This window comes from Bos taurus, chromosome 19 (assembly GCF_002263795.3).
Source record: "Bos taurus isolate L1 Dominette 01449 registration number 42190680 breed Hereford chromosome 19, ARS-UCD2.0, whole genome shotgun sequence".
In the NCBI taxonomy this organism is placed as follows: domain Eukaryota; kingdom Metazoa; phylum Chordata; class Mammalia; order Artiodactyla; family Bovidae; genus Bos; species Bos taurus.
In genome coordinates this window covers 14,320,139-14,344,716 of record NC_037346.1, presented here as the reverse complement: position 1 = coordinate 14,344,716, position 24,578 = coordinate 14,320,139, and the positions used below count along the sequence as shown (strand labels likewise).

Below are 24,578 nucleotides of genomic sequence, written 5' to 3'. Positions count from 1 at the left end.
TCAGTTCAGTTCAGTTCAGTCGCTCAGTCGTGTCCGACTCTTTGTGACCCCGTGAATCGCAGCACGCCAGGCCTCCCTGTCCATCACCAACTCCTGGAGTTCACTCAAACTCATGTCCATCGAGTCACTGATGCCATCCAGCCATCTCATCCTGTCATCCCCTTCTCCTCCTGCCCCCAGTCCCTCCCAGCATCAGAGTCTTTTTCCAATGAGTCAACTCTTCGCATGAGGTGGCCAAAGTAGTGGAGTTTCAGCTTTAGCATCAGTCCTTCCAAAGAACACCCAGGAACACCCCCTCAAATTAAAACAGTTTGGGCTGCCTTTGGGCACTTAACCAAGTATTTATTGAACATATACTGTATACACAGAGAAAAGCAGAACACAACTTCTGCCTCAAGGAGCTCCCTTTCTAGCGGAGGAGACAATCGAGTAGACAGACATATTATAGGTGATGCAATGGAGGTCCCCAAAGGGAGATACAGAATTCAGTTGCAAGAGAGGTCAGGGAAGGTTCTCTAGAGGAGAAGAGTAATTTTTTGGTTGTGCATACCAAAGGCATTTGTTATCATTCTCTATTGATTATTGGGCTTCCCTTGTGGCTCAGCTGGTAAAGAATCTGCCTGCAGTGTTGGAGACCTGGGTTCGATCCCTGGGTTGGGAAGATCCCCTGGAAAAGAGAAAGGCTACCTACTCCAGTATTCTGGCCTGGAGAATTCCATGGACTGTATAGTCGATTACTGCTTAGAAAAGACCTCAGTGTATAAATCTTGGAGGCCATTAATTTAGCTAAACATGTTGACACAAGCCTTTGTTTTCTCTCTGTGAAGCTTCACTGGTGTGAACGAAGTATTATTGTTAAGACCTTAATGAATAAAAACATTTTTTACCTGCATTAGCCAAAGATCAAATCAAGGCTAGGAGGCAAAAATCAACGGTCAAATTCATTGTGTGGCTAATCACCTATTCTTATCATTCTTATGCATCTGCATGGCTTAAAGACTAGCACTCCCCACTCGTTTACACTGAGGTCTCCACATCAAGGGCTCTTTCGTAGTGCACAGTGGATTTAGCCTTGACCAGCAATGATTCATTTACACCTAAGGGATAGTCTTCTCCACATTTTGGGCTCTCTGACATTTTGTTTCTACCTCTGACATGAGATGTACCATATTCTATCTTAAGAGATAGTTATTTCTATCACTGTCATCACCTCTTGACTAAGAACTCTTTGAGGGCAGGGGTGGGGCTTCATTCAGCTCTGTCTGCCCTGACAGAGAGCAGGTGGCTTGGGGTGAATGGAAATGCCACGGATAACAAAGTCTGTGTAGATTCCAGGTGCTATAAGACACATCTGCCTGCTCTTGAAGCAAAAAAGATGTGTGAAGATGAAACTCCATCAACCAGGGAGAGACCTTGAGAGATACTTGCAATAGATATCAGGGATCATAGACTGTTAGAGCTGGGGATGGGGGTCTTGGTGAAGATCAGAACATTTGAAGCAAGACTCACAGAAAGAAAGGGGTGAGGAGAGAAAGGTTAAAGGAAAGAAGTACAGGCTGTGTGCCTGTGTAGGTGGTGGGGACAGGGAGCAGGGACAGTGATGAAGTAGGCTGACACTGAACTGTATTTAGTGATCCTGAGATTCTCCAAGATGCTCTGACTTCTTCTCTCCCATATTGCTACAGTTCCCAGGAGGCCTGGCTCCCTCTTTTCACTCTTCCTTGTTTTTCAAAGCAGGGGGAGTCAGGTGGCAATGTGGAAGAGGGGGTGAGCAGGGGGTCAGAGGTGATTGAGCTAGAGGTGGGTAGTGGTCTTGATCCCATGACTCTAACTTTCCCAATTCATGCACTACTGTATTCCTGGCCTTCGGAAACTTCACATAGTCACCTTCAGGCCCACAGCAGCTGCCGCACCAGGCAGGGCTTTACATAAATACAAGGAATTGGATGACTGTGGAACACCCACACGATTAGATTATATACTTTATCTGTAACATAGATGAATTCATTGCCAAGTATATCCAGTTCCTTTTTTATAATGTAGGAATATTCTTTTAAAAACTTTTTATGTATTTAAAAAATATTTATTTATTTATTCGGCTGCACCAGGCCTTAGTTGTAGCGTGTGGGATCTGGTTTCCTGACCAGGAATTGAACCCAGGCCCCCTGCATTGGGAGCGTGGTGTCTTAGCCAGTTGGACCACGAGGGAAGTCCCAATAATGGAGGGACTTTCTTTATCTGAGTATCCTCCTAAATTCTTGGTTCCTCCTAAATTCTTTCTCCTTTTCTGTTCTTGGCTCAAGGGAGCACAAGGAAAGCTTGGTTTCTTTCGCATTCCATTCTTGTTCTAGGACAGATGACCCACACTTCTTTCCTGCATTCAACCCTGAGTCTTTGCGTGTGGCATGGCTGCAAGGTGGCTAGCAGTTTCTGTCTCTCTGTGGTCACCTTCGAGATGTGTCCTGGAGGTGGCAGGGTGGAAAGAAAATAGATTTTAGGGTCAGATGAATCTCAGTCCAAATCGTGGCACTGCCACTGAATAGCTGTGTGGCCTTGAGATTATCAGCGGTTTCTGTTCAGCTTTCTGACCTTCATTGCCTGGGGAATCATCACACCCCTGCTCCGGGTTATGGTGGATGTTATATGGTTAACATCCATATAAGGATATTATATGTAAGGAGAAGGAAATGGCAATCCACTCCAGTACTATTGCCTGGAAAATCCCACGGACAGAGGAGCCTGGTAGGCTACAGTCTATGGGGTCGCAAAGAGTCGGACACGACTGAGCGACTTCACTCACTTCACTATATGGTTAAAGATGTCTTGTGTGTAAAGGGCAGCTTGCCCAGTGCCTGGCACATAGTAAATGTTCGCTGTGCGGAAGCTATACTTCTGTTGCAGCCTTCTGCACATTCAATGCTGGACTCCTTCTTTATGCCCAAGGAAATATACAGGGGGCTAAAGTCACTCAGCCCAGCCGAAAGAGGCCCTGCAACGGGACATGGAATCTTGGCTTCCTCTTCCTTCTTGGGGCCAGGTCTGCGATCGCCCTGGAAGAACTGACATGAAGTCTGTAGCTTCTGGAGGTGCTAACCACTGAGAGCAGGATGGTTCTCATCTACAAGCCCCGGCTAGCAGGTGTGAAGCTTCCATCTTTCCTCTTGGGCTTGCAATTCTCCCCCCAGGCCTCAGTCACTGTCTCTGGTGTACCACTTCCCTCTAGGGTTCAACCCACTTCTTCTCTCCCCCACCTCCCTCCGCTTTCCTCCGTGATGACACCACTGAGGAAGAGAAAGCTGTGCAGAGCTCCTCCCTGTCAGCTAGCTTTAGTTTCCCTCTCAGCACCATGACATCATCTATACCCTGGAAATTCCACTCGCCCGCCAATGCCCTCACCTCTGTCCCAGGCCTCAGAGTTCCTATAAAGAGGGGTTCCCAGCTCAGGATCAGCACAGGGCACAGAAGGGTTCTGAAGCTCCTGGGTGCTGCAGTCCAAGCTCCGGGTGAATCTCTCCTCTGCCAAGATCATGAAGCTCTGCGTGACTGTCCTGTCCCTCCTCGTGCTCATGGCTGCCTTCTGTTCTCCAGCGCTCTCAGCACCAAGTAAGTCCACCCTTCCCGCAGCCCCTGAGTCAGGATGTAGAGAGAACTGACTTTTCTAGTTGGTGCTGGTCCAACAGTAGCATTCAGGGATGGGGCAAAAAGGAGCCAGGGAGATCTCTAAGTAGCCTGCTGTTAAATGCAGAGCCTAGTAAACACTCAGTAATATTCAAGTTCCTGTTTTCATAAGAAAGACCAACTCATAGGCTGGCTTAAGCAAGTCCCTGTCTCTCTGAGTGCCTTAGTTTCTCCATCTGTAAAATGAAAGGAGTTAAACACATGTGATCTGAGACCCAATCCAGCCTCAACCTTGTAGAATTCTTTCATCTCTAGGATCCTCTCTTCAGAATAAGACTCCTACTCCAAGTGGGCAGGCTTGAATATAAGGGACTGCACTGGGGAATCTGGTAGATGTACAGGAATGTCCCTTGAATATCTATAACTAGAAGCTAAAACGAAGAGCTCCTTGTAGAACTTCGGTCTTACCTTGGCCTTTCTTTCCAGTGGGCTCAGACCCTCCCACGGCCTGCTGCTTCTCTTACACTCTGCGGAAGATTCCTCGCAACTTTGTGAATGACTACTTCGAGACCAGCAGCCTCTGCTCCCAGCCAGCTGTGGTGTGAGTATCAAACCTGGGCTTTTCAGGGAGGCAAGGGTGAGGGCAGGATTAAAGAAGGGGATCTATTTGGGGTTGGGGGGGCGATTAAGCAGTAAAATAAAAAAGATGATAGGAGATACGGGCTGTTTCCTTAAAGCATGCTTAGAAAACATGTGGAAAAGTCATTGATGGGGACAGCAGGAAATGAATGGGAAGATTACATCCGCATTGATTGCAAAACTCATGGGTTCCTAATCTGGGCAACCCAAGAGGCCAGAGCTAAACCCCAGGGAGGAAGTTACAAGGAATCAGGTTCCAGCAGCCCCCCACTAGGCTGTGCAACATGAGCTAAGGATGGGGAACACCCAACACAGGCAAGGCCCCAAGGGATTCTGACCTGGCCACTCTTGGTTCCACAGATTCCAGACCAAAAAGGGCAGGCAGGTCTGCGCCAACCCCAGTGAGCCCTGGGTCCAGGAGTACGTGGATGACCTTGAATTGAACTGAGCTGCTCCGAGCTCCGGGGCAGGTGTTCTGCAGGAAAGATCACCTGAACCCGACGCTTCTCAGCGAGATGCACCCTCTCCATGTTCACGACTCCCCTCAGCAGATCCTGTTCCTTCTCTTAATTTAATTTTTTTATTCTGTGCTGTGCTATTACTGTATTTGGTATTGTTCCCCATTATTTATGTTTGTTTTACCAGAGGACCCATGTCCCCCATGGGGATTGTCTGCCATCACTGTCCCTCTGCTACTGTGAATACATGGATAATGCAACTGATTTCAAGTGTTTTTGTAATAAAATGGTTTTTTTTAAACATAGACCGTTTCTTTGTGCTTTAATTTGATTTGTAGTAAAGGGAATTGCCTGGTATTATGAAGAGGGACAAACTCCAATTTCCAAACACAATAAGAATGAACTATTCCTGAGGATGGAATATGGGGTAAAATGTCTAAAGATATAAACCTCACTTAATACTTTGAGCAAGGAGGGTTTTAACACCCTTATGAAGTAGGGACTATTATTCTCAATTTTACTGATGAGGGCATAAAGGCTCAAAGGTGAGGTGACTTGTTCAGGCTTGCACATCTGCTTGGGGAGCACCGTGAAAGGATGACTCAAAAAGATCTCTGTGCTGCGCGGAACATCTTGCAGGGAAGTTGTAAATAGAAAGATGAAGTAGTTCGGAGTCAGAAAAATGGGCCTCCGTTCCTCACTAGGATTAAGAAAGTCATCTTGTTGAAGCAGAAATTGCTAGACAGGATAGGACTCTCAGACCTCGATTCCTTTTATTTTCTAATTTCAATTTTTTTTTCTTCTAAAGTAAACATCTCACTTCTTTAACATAAAGCTAAACTCTTTGTACCAGTTTCTAGTCATTCAGGGGAAGGCCTCCCTGGTCTGGAGGGTTATAAAACATTCAGACCCAGGACAAGACAATCATTAACTGCTTATCCAGTTTATCAAGGGAAAAAACCTCCAGGTGGATCATTAATTCTTAAACATACTTCTGGCCCCTAAATAATGGTCTGGGGTCTTGGAAAAGGGTCGAGGGATGGCAATGTGTGGGAAGACTGAGAAAGTGGGGCCCAAAAGAAAGCCATAAAAATGACAACCTGGACATTCCAACTTTCAAACTGATTGGTCAGAAATTACATACATCTGGCCCCAAGCCAACCAAAAATGAACAGATCAATTCTAATAAAATATAAACAGTTATTATTCCCACTTATGGGGAGCTCTTCACACCCCATCTCAGTGTCTATGCTGAGAGTTTTGTATTTCTATCCTCTAAAATTTTGCCTTGTGTGAGTGTTTGTGAATTTGTGAAGTTCAATTTTCAGCCCCGCAAACAAGAACTCAGTTTCCTGTTTCATTGTCTTATTGGACCTCAGTTTTCACACCTGTAAAATGGGAGTGATATTATTCACTTTGAAGGGCTGTTATGAGGTGATGTGCAAAGGGCGCATTAGGGGCCCTGCTACCTGGAAGATTCTCTCTTTCCCTCTCTGAGTCTCAGATTTTTCACTTAAAAAGGACCATGATGTCTGTCCTCCCAGGGTCATCAGGCAGATTAAATTAGTGAACCTAGAGCCAAAGCAAATGCAAACTGTTGTCACGAGGACAAAAGAATAAATGTCAGATTTGGTTCTGCAGTGTGGTGGGTATAATCCAAGGCCATTTCTCCTTGACAGTCCTTCAATCAAGCATTCCCATGACATGAGTCAGAGAGATCATGGGCTGAAATAGAATTATATGCACAATTAAGTCTTGATCCATAAGCTGGGAGGAAACTCTCAGACCATCTGGTCCAGCCCTATCATATTATGGAAACTGAGGAACAGGAAATGAGAAGTGATTTGTCAAGGCCACTCAGAAAGTGTCAAGGCCAGTGCCAATCCCAGGTTAGTTCCCTTTTCTGAGCTCTGTCATATGCCACTGTGGTCCCCAAAAGGACAACTCATTGTATAAGTAGGGTAAAGAGGGGGCTACCTCAAAATTGCTTGTATTCTTTCTTACTGAACTATGGTTGATTCATAGTATTGTGTTTCAGGTGTACAGCAAAGCGATTCAGATTATACATATATATACATATATGTATATATATAATTTGTTATATCAGTTCAGGTCAGTTCAGTTTAGTCGCTCAGGCGTGTCCGACTCTTTTTGACCTCGTGAATCACAGCACGATAGATATACATTTATACATATATATATATATCTCTTTTCCATTATCGGTTATTACAAGATAATGAATATAATTTCTTGTCTTATACAGTAAATCCTTGTTGTTAAGCTATTTCATATATAGTAGTATATGTTATTTTCATACTCCTAATTTATCCCTCCTCTCTCTTCCCTCGCCTTTTGGTAACCATAAGTTTGTTTTCTATGTCTGTGAGTCTGTTTCTGTTTTACAAATAAGTTCATTTGTATTATTATTTATTTTTTAGATTCCACATATATGTGATCACATGGTGTATTTGTCTTTCTCTATCTGACTCCACTTAGTGTGATAATCTCTAGGTCTATCCACGTTGTTGCAAATGGCAATATTTCATTCTTTTCATGGCTGAGTAGTATTCTATTGTATTTATGTACCACATCTTCTTTTTCCCTTCAACTGTTGATGGACATTTAGATTGCTCCCATGTCTTGGCTATTGTAAATAGCCATGGTAGGCTGAATAATGTCCCCCAAGATGTTCACATCCTAATCTACAGAACCTGTAAATAGTGTTGCTGTGAACCCTGGGGTGCATGTATCTTTTCAGATTAAGCTTTTTGTCTTTTCCAGACATACACCCAGGAGTGAGATTTCTAGGTCATATGGCAATTCTATTTTTAGTTTTTTGAGAAACCTCCGTACTGTATTCCATAGTGTCTGCACTGATTTACATCCCCAATAACAGTGTAAGAGGGTCCGCTTTTCTCCACATCCTCTCCAGCATTTATGATTTGTAGACTGCATGATGATAGTCATTCTGACCAGTGTGAGGGAATACCTCATTGTGGTTTTGATTTGCATTTCTTGTTTAAGTGTTCTTAGTGCGATGGAAAAGCAGAACTGAGACTGTGTGTCTCTCTGGGGCCAACAGACACAAATCCCTGCCTTGCCTGCCCTCAGTCACTCCCATCATCCCAGAGTTCCTGTAGAAACCTCCTTCGGATTCTGCAGGGACTGAGAGAAGGATATTGGGGGCTGAATTGATCTGGTCTTCCCTTCTACTTTTGATCTTCCTACATCTGAGCTGTCCGGTATGTAACCACGAGCTGCAAGTGACTATTTAAATGTCAATTAAATGTAATTTCAATTAAAAGAAAACTAAAGGTCTGGACTTTCCTATGGTGGAGTGGATGGGAATACGCCTGCCAATGCAGAAGGCATGGTTTGAGCTCTGGTCCAGGAGGATTCCCCATGCCATGGAGCAACTAGGCCAGAGAGCCACAGCTACTGAAGTCTGCATGCATAGAGCCCATGCTCTGCCACAGAAAAGCCACTGCAATGAGAAGCCTGCACATTACAACTAGAGAGCAGCCCCTGCTCGTTGAAACTAGAGAAAGTCCTCGCTCAGCAATGACAACCCAGCACAACCAAAAATAAAAATAACGAATAAAGTTCAGTGCCTCAGTTACAGTTGTCACATTTTTAAACATTAATTACTTTATTTAGTTTTTGGCTGTTCTGGGTCTTCACTGCTGGGGTAGACGTTCTCTAGTTGCGGTGAGTGGGGGTTACTCTGCAGTGGTGGGATGAGGGCTTCTCATTGTGGCGGCTTCTCTTGCTGTGGGCCTTGGGTTCTAAGGAGCGCAGCCTCAGCAGTTGTGGCTCATGAGGCCAGCTGCTGCACAGCATGTGAAATCCTCTCGGACTAGGAACCGAACCCGTGTCCCCTGCATTGACAGGTGAATTCTTAACCACTGGACCACCAGGAAAGTCCACACTAGTCACATCTCAAGTGCTCGCCAGCACCTGAGCCGTGTGCCTTATGGCTGCCATGTCGAGTGGTAGAGACACAGAACATTTCCTTCATCGTAGAAATTTCCATTGGACAGATATTCTCAGGGCCTAAAGAGAATGAAAGGAGAAGTTGGGGTGGCCTGGAAGGAAAGGACATGGTCTTTGGCAAAAGATACACAACACTAGTCTGAGGGAAGGGGTTGGGAGAGAGAATCCATGATCCCCAAGCCCAAGACAAGGTCTAGATCACCATGGTAGACGGAATAATGGTCCCCAAGCTGTTCACATCCTAATCCCAGAAGCTGTGAATATTGCCTCACATGGCAAAACGGACTTTGTAGATATGATCAAGTTAAAAATTTTGAGATGAGGAGATTATCCTGGGTTATTTGTCTGGACTTTAAATCTAGTCTTATGTGTCCTTATAAAAGGGACAGACGATCTAACCACAGAAGAGAAGGCAATATGAAAACAAAAGCAAGATACCATGCTGCTGACTTTGAAGATGGACAAAGAGACCATGAGCCAAAGACTACAAAAAGGATACAATTCTAGAAGGTGGAAAAGGAAAGAAAAAGGTTTTTCTCCTAAAACTTCCAAAAGGAGCACAGCCCCCTTGGTTTCAGCTCAGTGAATCAGATTGTGAACTTCTGACTTCCAGAAGCTTAAGGGAATAACTGTGTGTTGTTTTAGGACACTAAATGTGTGTGATTTGTTACAGCAGCAGTAGGAAGCTAATACAATCACCAATATCAGAGTCATTCACAATGACCCCCCACCCCCCACCCCAGCTCAGTGTGGAAGGGAATGAAACATTCTAGAAAGAACCAATGGTTTTCCTAGTAGTCATGTACGGATGTGAGAGTTGGAGCATAAAGAAGACAGAACGCCAAAGAATTGATGCTTTCGAACTGTGGTGCTGGAGAAGACTCTTGAGAGTCCCTTGGACTGCAAGGAGATCAAACCAGTCTATCCTAAAGGAAATCAGCCCTGAATATTCATTGGAACGACTGATGCTGAAGTTGAAGCTCCAATACTTTGGTCACCTGATATGAAGAGCCATCTCACTGGAAAAGACCCTGATACTGGGAATGATTGAGGGCAAGAGGAGAAGGGGACAGCAGAGGATGAGATGGTAGGATGGCATCATTGAATCATGAGTCTGAGCAAACTCTGGGAGATAGTGAGGACAGGGAAGCCTGGTGTGCTACAGCCCATGGGGTTGCAATGAGTCAGACACAACAGAGCGACTGAACAACAAACTTCAAGTTTGTTTCAAGTTTGAAGACTGAAAGTGAGACAAACTTCCCCAGAGGAGAAACCCAGGGTAAAGTGGACACATTCTAGGGTGAAGAACTATAATGAGGTGAGGCATCTAACACAGAAGTGCTGCTTCAGCAGCTGAGTATGAGGGCCAAAGCTTCACCAGTGACTCCACACCCATCACATTAAGAGGAGTCTTGATTCTTCTCCAGACTCAGCGGGGCCTCTGGGTGTCTTGCATTCCTAACTGGGAGGAATCCACCCTCTCCTTTGTCTAATAAAGCCCAGAGCAGAGCCATGGCTCTTCACGGGTTCATTATTAGAGAGAAGGCAGGGTTAGGGCCAGGATCCGGATTTCCTCCCTCCCCTTGGAGCCCTTTCCCCGCACCTCCCTGCCCCTGAGCAAGTTGGAAGGGAGGAGACTCCACTCCACTGAGGCCGGATCAGCAGGGAAGACGGCAGGAAGCCTGAACACCCTCGTGAAGAAATGCTTTACCAGGGAATTACAGATGAGAGCACAGACTCCTCGTGCTGGGGCAACGTGGGGCTTCACCTGTTGTGCAATATCAGACTTGTGTTTTCCCCCCTTTTTTCATACAACTTCCTTTTCTCATCCAGAGGCCAGGGAGTTTGTATCAGCTTTCAAGACTGTCTGGTGGAGGTTTCTCTGGGTTTCTGGGTAGGGGCCAGAACAGATGAGGCAGGATGGGGGTGGGGAGCCACTGGATGCCTAGCCTGTGCTTTCTGCTTTCCTGCAGTCCCTGCCCCCTCTCACCCCCGTCTCCCTTTCTAGACGGCAGGAAGGCAGTCACCTCCTGTTCTTATTTAGGCAAATTTTGTGTCCCTTCACTACCTCACCCCAGTCCCCAGAATCTTCGATAATCTTCTATGTTCTCATGACACAGGCATTTTCCTCCTAGGAGGCCAGGAGCTGAGCTCACAGGAGCCAAGGATGTGACTGGAACTGCAGAGGGTGAAAGAAACCACAGCTCTTCCTGATGACAGGGCCAGCGGCCACAGGGCTGTCCTGAGTTTGCATAGTCACTTTTTGCATAGTCACCCTTCACAGACCCAGGAGTCCCGTCACAGCGTTCCGGGTCCGGTCCGGTCTAGGTCTCTGCCCCATTTGACGCAGCCTAAGCTCCTCTGAGCCCAGCAGGCTTCTTGGAAAGGCTGGCAGCCTTCCTGGGTTGTTCCTTCGCCCTGCCAACTCTATCTACAGTCCACCCTCTTCCCATGCAGGGATGAGACCCTATTGAGGCTATTCTCAGATGTCTCACTTTTCAGCTCACATCTTTCCTTTATCCTCTCACTAGTGTACATCTTATTTTTCTCTCCCAATATGTGGGAGGAAAGCTAGCTCTTAAATCATGAATTTAAAAAACATTTATGCTATCAACCCTATGTCTGGTTTCTTTCAGGGCTTGGCCTTATTCCCATCCTCCCACCTCCACCCAAATCCTATTCTCCCACCCAAGCCCAGATCTTGAAATAGGAAACCTGTGCTTTCAGAACTAGTGAGTCTGAAGGAAAATCGCCTGAGGAATTCAGCTGACTTGCTTCTCTAAGCTGTGTCCACCCTCCCCGAAAGGCCAGGGAGTCTAGTTTATAATTGACTGCTTGCAAGACAGAGAAATGGGTGTGAGAATAAGGAAGTAGAGGAGGGTGGGAAGGCACCTTGCAAATTCCTCCAAATATGGTCTGTTCCACACTTAAAGTTATCCAGAAAGGCAGCAGGCCCACAGGTGTTGAGAAGATGTCTTTGGCCAGATCTGTGCCATCTGACTTTTTAAATTTCATCATCTGTGACTTAACAAGGTCTCATGCTCTGTTACACAATGCCTTGGTGTTCTTTCTTCTTTCTTGGCTCTTCATGAAACAGGATAAAGATGACAAAGATATAACATGAACAAGATCTGGGGCTGGGGGGCTGAGTGTGCAGTTGGGTGTTTAAAGGATTTGGCAGCATTGGGAAATGACTCTCTGGAATATGAAATTGCAGGAAAAATAGAATTCCAGGAAATTCAGGAGACTGAACAAAGAAGCTGCTGCAGTCTCAAGGTCTCTCGTGTCATCCTGAAAAAAAAAAAAAGAAAAATGAAACACAACTTTGATAGCTGCAAGTACAACAGGTAGATTTGTTGCCGGAAAGGCAGACCCCTTTCAGGGCCTGACATTGGGCTCTTGTCTAACACTCAGAAATGAACTATCTAAGGAGACACCTGCTGACAAAGTGAGAGATTTTTTGGGCAGAGAGCAGCAGGGTAAGGGACCCAGGAGAATTTCTCTGCCACATGGCTCGAAGTCTCAGGTTTTATGGTAATTGCGTTAATTTCTGGGTTGTTGCTGGCCAATCACTCTGACTCAAGGTCCTTAGTGGCACGCATATCACTCAGCCAAGATGGATTCCAGTGAGAAGGATTCTGGGAAGTTGGCAGGACATTTGGACTGACATCTCCTCCCTTCCTTTACTGTTCTTAAATGTTTCCGTTTGGTGGTAACTTGTTAGTTCCACATTCCTCATCAAGATCTCCTGTTTAAGATAACTCACGCAGAATGGATACAAGTGTATGACTGGCTGAGTCCCTTTGCTGTTCACCTGAAACTATCACAGCACTGTTAATCGGCTATAGCCCAATACAAAATAAAAAGTTAAAAAAAAAAAACAACCACTTATGTAAGTGGTTACTGTAGTGCCTGGCCAGGGCAGTGGTTTTGGTCAGTGGTTCCCCAAACATGTTTTACAGACTGAGAGTAAGTGAACCAAAACTTGGGTGGCTCCCTTGCATGTAGTAAAGCGAATCTACAGACACCAGGTTACAGGGAAGGGAAAGTGCAGTGTTTAATGTGAGGTGCCATACAAGGACAGAACAAGTGCTCAAAAAGTCTGAACTCCCCGATGGGTATCAGCAAAGCCTTTTAAAAGGCAAGGTGAGGAGGGGAGTCCCAGGGGTGGAGTTGTGAGCAGCTCGTGCACAATTCATTGGTCAATGGTGAGGGTGTTACAGAGGTTAATAACAACCCTGAGGCTCCCATAGGCCTGGGGACTATGTGCTCACGGTCATTAAGTAGCTAATTTTTTCCCATTGGTGGTGATTTTAGCATGTGTAAAGCAACTCAGTAAATGTGCGTCAGATACTATTATCTGTGTACTTTGAAGAGGAGATGGGGCTTCCCAGGTGGCGCAGTGGTAAAGAATCTGCCTGCCAATGCAGGAGACACAGGTTTGATGCCTGGGTTGGAGAGATCCCCAGGAGAAGGAAATAGCAACCTTACTCCAGTATTCTTGCCTGGGAAATCCCATGGACAGAGGAGCCTGGTGGGCTACAGTCCATGGTGTCCCAAAGAGTCGGACGTGACTAAGCACTCACTTACTTGGAGAGGAGCTAAAGCAGAGGATATGGGGGAAGGGTTTGTCTAGGGAAGCCCCCACGGGGTCCTGGCTCAGACACAGGAGGACATCTAGGAATTCCCAAGGTTTCCACTCAGTCTTCTCCTTTAATTGTTCATTTGTGTCTTACAAAGGCTGCAGACACCTGGTCTTTTCAAATGACAATATGTCATGAGAACTTAGCAAATCCCCAAATTTGTGACTGTCACTTGAGTCCTAGAAATCCACTTTTTATAGGAACATCATTTTGTTTTGTTTTCCACAAAGAAATCAAGATTTTAATCAGGTAGGTAAAATGCTCCTCGTTTTCAGGTTCATGAACAGCATCTGGGGAGGTTTTCTGGACCCCACCCTTGGAGATTCCACAGCAGTGAGTCTGGGGTGGGTTTGAAGTGTTCACAAGGCATCATTTCTTTGAGTTTCATTTCTTCATCTGGGACATGGAGATATTGGTGGAAGCAACCCCACAGGCTTGTGAGCCTTCATTGAGATGATGGGTATAAAGTATAAACTCAGAACCTACCAGACAATCATGTGCTTAACAAAGATCAAGTATTGTTATAATTCTTGGAGAAAGTCCCTCCTTCATAACCTTGCAACACCTGTTATTACAATGAGTAGTCAACAAGACATTGTAGACCATGATTATCCTTTGCTTCATACTGGGAACTTGACGTGCTAGAGTAGCAAGCAAATTATATTGTGTTATATAATTTCTGCCAATTAAGTTCTTTTACTGGAGTGAGAATTCTTTGCCTCATATTCCCAATTTGGATATATCCCAAGGGGAGTAAAGGACTACATAGCTTGAGATAGTCCATTAAAAATTTAAGGGAGGAGGGATAAATTAGGAGTTTGATAATTACTATTATATAGAAAATAGATAACAAAGACCTACTGTATAGCACAGGGAACTATGTTCCATATCTTGTAATAACCTATAATGGAAAAGCATTTGAAAAGAACAGATACGTATGTATATGTATAATGGCTTGCCTGATGGCTTAGTGGTAAAGAACCCACCTGCAAATGCAGGAGGCCCAGGTTCAATCCCTGGGTCAGGAAGATACCTGGATAAAGAAATGGCAACCCACTCCTGTAGTCTTTCTTGGGAAATCCCAAGGACAGAGAAGCAGTAGGCTACAATCCATGGGGTCACAAAGAGTTGGACAGCACCTAGAGACTAAAACAACAGCAATGTATAACTGAATCACTTTGCCGTGATTCAGCAAATTCATGCAACATTATAAATCACCTGTACTTAAGCCTTCCCTGATAGCTCAGTTGGTAAAGAATCCGCCTGCAATGCAGGAGACCCCAGTTCAATTCCGGGATAGGGAAGATCCGCTGGAGAAGGGATAGGCTCAGATCAGATCAGATCAGTCGCCCAGTCCTGTCCAACTCTTTGCGACCCCATGAATTGCAGCACGCCAGGCCTCCCTGTCCATCACCAACTCCTGGAGTTCACTCAGACTCACATCCATCGAGTCAGTGATGCCATCCAGCCATCTCATCCTCTGTTGTCCCCTTCTCCTCCTGCCCCCAATCCCTCCCAGCATGAGTCTTTTCCAATGAGTCAACTCTTCGCATGAGGTGGCCAAAGTACTGGAGTTTCAGCTTTAGCATCATTCCTTCCGAAGAAATCCCAGAGCTGATCTCCTTCAGAATGGACTGGTTGGATCTCCTTGCAGTCCAAGGGACTCTCAAGAGTCTTCTCCAACACCACAGTTCAAAAGCATCAATTCTTCAGCACTCAGCTTTCTTCACAGTCCAACTCTCACATCCATACATGACCATAGGAAAAACCCCAAACCTGCTAAATGTCTTAACAATTAAAGTCTGGCCAAATAAATTATAAACCATTCATAAAATGGAATTTTAGATAGTAGCTATTATTTTTTTTTAAAAGAGAAGATACTAACCTGGAAAGCTCTCCAAGACATCACATTAACTGAATAAAGCAAAATAATGCATATAACTTCATTTCTACAAAAATATTATGTGTTTATATACACACATAAATATATGCAAAAACATAGGAAAAGAGCTTTGAAAAATACAAAGCAAACTGGTAATATTGATTGCTTCCTGGAAGGTTACTCGGGATATATCTGTATTGTTGGAATTATTTACCACAATCGTGTGTTGTGTGAAAATGAACTTTGACAGATGATGTTAACTCAGGGATAGTCATCGTATCTCAGTCACTTTTGGGGAGATATTCTCGGCAAGCCCTCTCCTTGCCAACAGTGCTGCTCCAGAGAATGCTCCTGCAAGCTCTTTGGAGCTGTCCAGCCCTGGCCCCACGATTGAGGCCACAATACGTAGCAGCCTGGGGTCCAGCCAGCCATCATGGGTTTGGATCTGGGCTTGCCCTTTGCTTTGGTCTGTGCTGTGTGGCACCATTGATCTCCACCCTGGACTGAGCTCTCTCTCTAGGGACCCTGGTCCCTCCTTCAGACTAAGGAGTCATTCTTAGCATTCAAAAATGCTTTTGCCCTTTGAGTCTGCAGAGATTCTGAGATGCTAATGTGAGCTCACCACCTGACATGGACAGGCTGAGCCCCCTCTTGGCTGACTTCGCCTTTCTCTGCCCAGGCCTCACCCACAGGAGGTCTTAAGGTGCTTGTCTGACCTCTGACCACCAAGGACAAAGCAGACTTTCTCTTCACTCCCACTGTCACTGGGGGTGTATCTGCACGCACCTTTCTCAGAGATTTCGTAATTGAGATGGGAAAGTGGGCTAGGCTCCTTACACAAGCCCCTGAGGACCCTTTTGTGTCTTTCTCCTGTAGTTCTGCTCATGTAGGGCACCCACACAACCTTCTCTCCAGAAACTTCTTGGTATGAAGCAGGGTAGCCTCAGAGACCACCAGACACCAAGATCGACCATGCCTCTCCACTCTCAAGGCCCCTGCCCAGCTCGTGGTCTTGAACATCCATCCCCTTAGATGAGTGACTTTTTCACGCTCACTGTGGTTCCACCCTCAGCCATGGGGGCAGCTCCAAAGCACACGTTCACCATCCTTGTGTAACTGGAGCAGCAGGAGACCCCAGATGGGCCCTTACAAACAACACCTAGCTTAAGCTCTTACTCTGATAATATAATGTACAAGGAGAAAATTCTTTTATTTGGCTATGGTTCCTAGAGGCACGGGGGAAATCAGGGCTAAGAAGTAATGGAGCAATGAATGAAGAGCTTAAACATGTTCCCGAGCTTTCCAGTTTAATATTCGCCTCTCCTAGAACCCATTACCTAGCCTGAGAAACCAGTTGTGAAATAGAACAAGGAAATTAGAACAAGGACACTCCCTTGAGAGCTTACATTTTAATACTCTTCCTGCTCTACTGCTTCCCACCCCACCCTCCTTTCTGGTGACAGTGAGAGTATAAATTATAGCTGGGCTCTGCCCCTTCACCACACCAGAAGCCAACATGAAGACAGGCACTATCTTTGTTCTGCTGGCTTTCATCATCATGGGGCTGGAGGTGACCTGGGCTCAGAAGTCTCCTGTCAAAGGTGAGGGTGCTGAGGGGACCCCAGCTGACCGCAGAGAAGGCTCAGAGCCCAGTGCTAAATGTGGGAATGGTTTGGCCTGGAAGCAACCACATCCCCTCATGCATTTCCCTTGATCTAAATGAGAGTTCACCCTGCGTTTCCCATTGTCCTTATCAGATTGGGTTGGGTCTGATTGGAAGTCAAGTGTAGTGTTCTCTCTATTAGGACTTTGCCCAGATGTGGGACTCCACAGGGAGCTATGGGACAAGCACATGTGGACTCACACACATGAACGGGGAGCTGGAGACCTCTGTGAGCAGAGACTTCTCTAAGATCTTCTTATAATCGGGAAAAAGAGGCTTATGACTGGGAAGGTTTCTTGTCCTCTGAGACCGTGCAGACTTTGGAGCAGGGAGAACTTTCTGCTAAGGCCAGACTGTGGGCTGAAGACTGAGAGTGGAGAAGTCAAGGCTGAGGGAGGAGTCTTGCCAGCGATGAGGGCTTCAGGGCTCCAGCAGCCGTTCTCAAGCCTGTCTTGGTGACTATTCCAGACTGCACAAAACCATCCTGTGTTTCAGGACGACAGAGACCTGGATTCTGCCCAGAGGTGCCCAGAGGTATTTTGGGAGCTTGTGTTGAAATGTGCTCCGGTGATGATTCCTGTCCCAGGGGAATGAAATGCTGCAGCCATGGGTGTGGTCATTCCTGCACAACTCCTGTCTTCCGAGTGAGTACAAATCAACCATGCACTGGCCAAGGATGCACATGACTCCCCAGGGCACTTTGCTGGTGAAGAGGGCTGCTCACATGTCCGCTGCATGTGAGAGTCTGGAAGATTCTGGGAGAAAGGGGCTAGAAATATGGCCAAAGGACAGCTGGTTGCACTATCTGAGGTCTTCTCTTAGAAGAGGAGCCCTATCCCAAGACAGCCCTGATGGGTTCAGTTGAGAAAAGTAGCTGTGACCCTAGAAGCACAGGTCACTCTTTACCAGGAGTTTCTCACTTTCCTTCTCCTCCCTCACCAAAGGGGCTTAATGCTTCCTGGAAAATAGGTCATCCTGGGAGGAGGAAGAAAGGGAAAGGGAACCCCAAGTATCTCCTGTGTTGGGTACACATTGTACTGGAATTGAAGTAAAAAGACAAGAACAACATGGGTCAGGAGACAGATCTCGATAAATAATTGCAACCTAGTGTGAGGAGTGCCCCAAAGAGAGTTCGCCTGAGATCTGTGGGATCAAAGAGAGGAGTTATTGACTTTGCCTGGGAGGAGAGAGATTGGGAAAGTTGTCAGAGAGTAGAGAACATCAAGGGAGAGCATAAAGGATGCATGAAGTCAGCAGGAGGAAGGCAGGGCAGCTGAGAGAGTGGGAGGAGTGTCGACCTGCCCCAGTAAGAGAAGAGAAAGCGATGGTGGTAGGAAGGGATTGTAATATCTCAGAGGGTGGTGGAGGGAAATCCATACCAGAGCCCAGAGAGGAATGAGCTTCCTGCTGAAGAGTTTGGTAAACTGCTGGATGCTTCTAAGCACAATTAATGTCATGATCAAATTTGTATTTTAGAAAGGTGGCTCTGGTGGCCATGGGAAAGTTGGACAGAAGGTTTATTGAGCATGCCTGGAGACCAGCCCCAGAAGATTTCTCACGAATCAATGAATTTGATGCTTGTCATAACTACAAGATTTTCACATCCATTCCAGACTCTTTTCTATGCCTGGAATTGTAGCCCTGGAAGATGAAGATCTAAAATGGTGGGATGTCTGCTTTCTAAAGAGCCTGTGTGGAAAATAAACTAAATTTGTGGCATAGTTTGGGCTGTGTCCTTCTTTCCATGTAGGCATTCTGGTGGCCCCTCTGTGGCTTAACAGGACCACATGTGTATACATGCGCCCATGAATACAGGACACTCAGGATACAAATAGACCAGAGGCAAGTCCCCCTCCCGCCACCCCCCACCTAATTTCAGTCCCCTCCCACTTAGTTTCATTCCTCCAGAGGAGCCTGGTGAGCCACAGTCCACAGGGTTGCAGTGAGTTAGTCACGACTGAGCAGCAAACACTTTCACTTTTATCTCTATGTACCTAGACAAGGTAGAAGGTCTGAGAATGTTTTTTCAAGTGCTCTGTGAATGATTTTGGTCGAGCATAAAAAATAAATAACTATGACTATGGAGCACATAGCAGGCCTGTTACAGCAGACTTCATTAAGACAAGACTTGGAAGGGACAGTGTGGGGATACCCTATTCTAAGGCAAGGCGCCAACATCTATCGGGACTTGATGCCTAATTCTAGGAGAGGGAACCTGATCCTTGGCATGTGGAACTTGGGCTGGCATGCGTTGGGAAATGCCAGCTCTTGTCTTGGAGTGATTTGGAGTCAGGATACAGTTATGAGAAAGGCTTTGTGGATGGAGCTTTGGATTCAGATTTTCCCTGAGGAAGAGGATAAAACTTGGTCTCCCAAAGATTCTGGCAAAAATGATAGTCTGGACGGTCTGCTTGTGAGCTTTCTCTCTTCCAGCTCTCTGTTCACTTCTTCCTACTGAATCCCCCTACTTTGCCTGCTCTTCCATATCTGTATGTCCTTGTCACCAACACTGCTCTTGCTTCTCATATAGCACATCGTAGAATCCCAATGCCCCATGGCCTCAGCAGTCTGTGCACCGGAATGAGGGGATATTAGCCCTGAAATCATCTTTCAGTGATGGAATGGCTGGCCATTCCCATTTCAAAGGATTCCATGCCCCTGTCTCCCTTGGTCATTCAGGGAAGTTCATGACCATACCACTAAAATGTTCTCAAACATTTATCTGCCATACTGAATGACCTTCCACTGCAAAGATATTTGAGGATGGCATCCTATAACTTCCTCTTAGGTTTCTCCCTTCCAGGTAGTCCAGATGTCCCTAGAAAGTTTTTTACTTTTTAGTAAACTTCTCATTTTTCTCACCGGCATTTATTTTTTCTTTTTTGGCAGGGGCTGGGGGTGTGTGCTCTGCAGCATGTGAGATCTTAGTTCCCCTACTACGGATTGAGCTTGTTCCTCCTGCACTGCAGGCACGAAGTCTTAACCATGGGACCACAAGGAAAGTCCCTCACCTGCATTTAAACTGCCTTTATATTTAAGAGAAACCCTCTGTTTCTCCCTCTGGAGACTGGCAAGGCCCAGATACTTCCTTCCTACTCCCTGAAAAATAGGGCTTGGAATTGTATTGCTTCTCTCTGATGATGTGGATCTACAGGGAATGGTACTGTGACTTAGGGATCAGTTCAGTTCAGTTCAGCTGCTCAGTCGTGTCTGACTCTTTGTGACCCCATGAATCACAGCACACCAGGGCTCCCTGTCCATCACCAACTCCCGGAGTTCACTCAAACTCATGTTCACTGAGTTGGTGATGCCATCCAGCCATCTCATCCTCTGTCATCCCTTACTCCTCCTGCCCCCAATCCCTCCCAGCAACAGGGTCTTTTCCAATGAGTCAGCTCTTCGCATGAGGTGGCCAAAGTACTGGAGTTTCAGCTTTAGCATCATTCCTTCCAAAGAACACCCAGGGCTGATCTCCTTTAGAATGGACTGGTTGGATCTCCTTGCAGTCCAAGGGACTCTCAAGAGTCTTCTCCAACACCACAGTTCAGAAGCATTAATTCTTCAGTGCTCAGCTTTCTTCACAGTCCAACTCTCACATCCATACATGACCACTGGAAAAACCATAGCCTTGACTAGACGGACCTTTGTTGGCAAAGTAATGTCTCTGCTTTTCGATATGCTATCTAGGTTGGTCATAACTTTCCTTCCAAGGAGTAAGCGTCTTTTAATTTCATGGCTGCAGTCACCATCTGCAGTGATTTTGGAGCCCCAAAAAATAAAGTCTGACACTGTTTCCACTGTTTCCCCATCTATTTCCCATGAAATGATGGCACCAGATGCCATGATCTTCATTTTCTGAATGTTGAGCTTTAAGCCAACTTTTTCACTCTTCACTTTCACTTTCATCAAGAGGCTTTTTAGTTCCTCTTCACTTTCTGCCATAAGGGTGGTGTCATCTGCATATCTGAGGTTATTGATATTTCTCCTGTCCATCTTGATTCCAGCTTGTGCTTCTTCCAGTCCAGTGTTTCTCATGATGTACTCTGCATATAAGTTAAATAAGCAGGGTGACAATATACAGCCTTGATATACTCCTTTTCATATTTGGAACCAGTCTGTTGTTCCATGTCCAGTTCTAACTGTTGTTTCCTGACCTGCATATAGGTTTCTCAAGAGGCAGTTCAGGTGGTCTGGTGTTCCCATCTCTTTCAGAATTTTCCACAGTTGATTGTGATCCACACAGTCAAAGGCTTTGGCATAGTCAATAAAGCAGAAATAGATGTTTTTCTGGAACTCTCTTGCTTTTTCCATGATCCAGCAGATGTTGACAATTTGATCTCTGGTTCCCCTGCCTTTTCTAAATCCAGCTTGAACATCTGGAAGTTCACAGTTCACGTATTGCTGAAGCCTGGCTTGGAGAATTTTGAGCATTACTTTACTAGCATGTGAGATGAGTGCAATTGTGTGGTAGTTTGAACATTCCTTAGCATTGCCTTTCTTTAGGATTGGAATGAAAACTGACCTTTTCCAGTCCTGTGGCCACTGCTGAGTTTTCCAAATTTGCTGGCATATTGAGTGCAGCACTTTCACAGCATCATCTTTCAGGATTTGAAAGAGCTCAACTGGAATTCCATCACCTCCACTAGCTTTGTTTGTAGTGATGCTTTCGAAGGCCCACTTGACTTCACATTCCAGGATGTCTGGCTCTAGGTGAGTGATCACACCATCGTGACTATCTGGGTCGTGAAGATCTTTTTTGTACAGTTCTTCTGTGTATTCTTGCCATCTCTTCTTAATATCTTCTGCTTCTGTTAGGTCCCTACAATTTCTGTCCTTTATCGAGCCCATCTTTGCATGAAATGTTCCCTTGGTATCTCTAATTTTCTTGAAGAGATCTCTAGTCTTTCCCATTCTGTTGTTTTCCTCTATTTCTTTGCATTGATCACTGAGGAAGGCTTTCTTATCTCTCCTTGCTATTCTTTGGAACTCTGCATTCAGATGCTTATATCTTTCCTTTTCTCCTTTGCTTTTCGCTTCTCTTCTTTTCACAGCTATTTGTGAGGCCTCCCCAGACAGCCATTTTGCTTTTTTGCATTTCTTTTCCATGGGGATGGTCTTGATCCCTGTCTCCTGTACAATGTCACAAACCTCCATCCATAGTTCATCAGGCACATCTATCAGATCTAGGCCCTTAAATCTATTTCTCACTTCCACTGTATAATCATAAGGGATTTGATTTAGGTCGTACCTGAATGGTCTAGTGGTTTTCCCTACTTTCTTCAATTTAAGTCTGAATTTGGCAATAAGGACTTCATGATCTGAGCCACAATCATCTCACGGTCTTGTTTTTGCTGACTGTATAGAGCTTCTCCATCTTTGGCTGCAAAGAATATAATCAGTCTGATTACTGTGTTGACCATCTAGTGATGTCCATGTGTAGAGTCTTCTCTTGTGTTGTTGGAAGAGGGATTTTGCTATGACCAGTGTGTTCTCTTGGCAAAACTCTATTAGCCTTTGCGCAGCTTCATTCCATATTCCAAGGCCAAATTTGCCTGTTACCCCAGGTGTTTCTTGACTTCCTACTTTTGCATTCCAGTCCCCTATAAAGAAAAGGACATCTTTTTTTGGGTGTTAGTTCTAAAAGGCCTTGTAGCTCTTCATAGAACCGTTCAACTTCAGCTTCTTCAGTGTTACTGGTTGGGGCATAGACTTGGATTACTGTGATATTGAATGGTTTGCCTTGGAAACGAACAGAGATCATTCTGTCTTTTTTGAGATTGCATCCAAGTACTGCATTTTGGACTCTTTTGTTGACCATGATGGCCACTCCATTTCTTCTAAGGGATTCCTGCCCACAGTAGTAGATACAATGGTCATCTGAGTTAAATTCACCCATTCCAGTCCATTTTAGTTTGCTGATTCCTAGAATGTCGACGTTTACTCTTGCCATCTCCTGTTTGACCACTTGATTCATGGACCTGACATTCCAGGTTCCTATGCAATATTGGTCTTTACAGCATCGGACCTTGCTTCTATCACCAGTCACGTCCACAGCTGGGTATTCTTTTTGCTTTGGCTCCATCCCTTCATTCTTTCTGGAGTTATTTCTCCACTGATCTCCAGTAGCATATTGGGCACCTACTGACCTGGGGAGTTCCTCTTTCAGTATCCTATCATTTTGCCTTTTCATACTGTTCATGGGGTTCTCAAGGCAGGAATACTGAAGTGTTTTGCCATTCCCTTCTCCAGTGGACCCCATTCTGTCAGACTTCTTCACCATGACCCACCCATTTTGTGTGGCCCCACATGGCATGGCTTAGTTTCATTGAGTTAGACAAGGCTGTGGTTCTAGTGTGATTAGATTGGCTAGTTTTCTGTGGTTATGGTTTCAGTGTGTCTGCCCTCTCATGCCCTCTCGTAACACCTACCATTTTACTTGGATTTCTCTTACCTTGGACGAAGGATATCTCCTCACCACTGCCCCTCCCGACCTTGAACGTGGAGTAGCTCCTCTCAGCCTTCCTGCACCCATGCAGCCACTGCTCCTTGGACGTAGGGTTGCTCCTCCTGACTTAGGGATAGTCCAAAACAATTCACAGCAGCAGAAGTGCCAGCAACCAGATTGTGGCTGTGAGCTGAACTTGGTTATGTCCTCTGCTACCTGCCTTACACTGTTTCTTAATCCATTCCTAAACCTGATTCACCAGTCTGTTTTTTCTATGAGCTGTGTAATAGCAAAATTCCTGTTGTCTCAACTTAGGCAGAATTGCCTTCTTTTGTCTGTATCTAAAAGGGCTTAATGTGGGTGGAAACTGGTGTCAGGAGTGATAGAGGACAACTGTGCTCAGGGAAATGGAAGGAATCTGGGTTTCATGAATTGATCCAGTTAGAAGCCAAAGGCAATGAGAATGTTGTTAGTCTCCTAGGATGGAAATCTGGCATTCGATGATAAAACAGGTAATAACCTCCTATGTTAAATATTTCTAGGTATTTTATTCTTTTGTTTGCTATCGTAGATGGAATTGTTTGCTTAGTTTCTTTTATGGATTTTTCATTGCTGATGAATTGCATTGTGTACTGACCTGAACTTCACTGAATTTATTTTTTGCCTCTTGTAGAATCTTTGTAAATTCTTTATGATTTTCTGTGTATAGAATCATGTCATCTTCAAATAGAGGTAGTTTTACTTCTTTTTTTCCCAACTTTCATACCTTTTATTTCTTTTTCTTGCATGATTTCTGTGGTTAGAAGCTCCAGTTGAATAGCAACAGTGAAAGCAGGAAACCTTGTCTTTTCCTGGTCTTAGAAGGAAAGCTTTTAGTCTTTTACTATTGAATATGATGTTAGCTATGAATTTTTCATGAATTCCATCTATTGCGTTGAGAAAATTCACTTCTATTCCTAGTTTTCTTAGTATTTTTATCATTAAAGAGTGTTAGGTTTTGTCAAATCCTTTTTGTGTATCAGTTTAGATGTTGATGTGTTTTTTTCTTCCTTTATTCTATTAATGTTCTGCATTATATTTATTGATTTTCACCACCAATGCCTTCTTAAGATAAATCCTACCAGGTCATGATGTATAATCCTTTTGCTATGCTATTGAAATCACCTGGCTAGTTTTTTTTTTTTTAGGATTTTTGCACGTATTTTTATAAGGGATATTGGCCTTTAATTTTCTTTTC

At 45.0% G+C, this 24,578-nt stretch overlaps 2 protein-coding genes across 2 annotated transcripts; both read left to right on the top strand.

The window, feature by feature from the left end:
* The first annotated feature begins 3,451 nt into the window (after nt 1–3,451).
* On the top strand, nt 3,452–5,020 carry CCL4 (C-C motif chemokine ligand 4). Its single transcript, NM_001075147.2, is given in 3 exon segments — nt 3,452–3,603; nt 4,105–4,219; nt 4,618–5,020. Coding segments are annotated over 3 exon segments (279 nt in total). The 5' UTR covers nt 3,452–3,527; the 3' UTR covers nt 4,706–5,020.
* Nucleotides 5,021–16,724: 11,704 nt separating this feature from the next.
* On the top strand, nt 16,725–18,617 carry LOC100847724 (WAP four-disulfide core domain protein 18). Its single transcript, XM_003587381.6, has 3 exons — nt 16,725–16,834; nt 17,392–17,540; nt 18,373–18,617. Exons 1-3 carry the CDS (start codon nt 16,750–16,752, stop codon nt 18,418–18,420), a joined length of 282 nt encoding a protein of 93 aa, XP_003587429.1. The 5' UTR covers nt 16,725–16,749; the 3' UTR covers nt 18,421–18,617.
* Nucleotides 18,618–24,578: the final 5,961 nt, after the last annotated feature.

Coding starts and splice junctions, on each gene's coding strand:
- LOC100847724 (XM_003587381.6), top strand. CDS start 16,750: ATGAAGACAGGCACTATCTTTGTTCTGCTGGCTTTCATCATCATGGGG. Junction 16,835..17,391: donor TCAGAAGTCTCCTGTCAAAG/GTGAGGGTGCTG, acceptor CCTGTGTTTCAG/GACGACAGAGACCTGGATTC. Junction 17,541..18,372: donor GCACAACTCCTGTCTTCCGA/GTGAGTACAAAT, acceptor TTTGTATTTTAG/AAAGGTGGCTCTGGTGGCCA.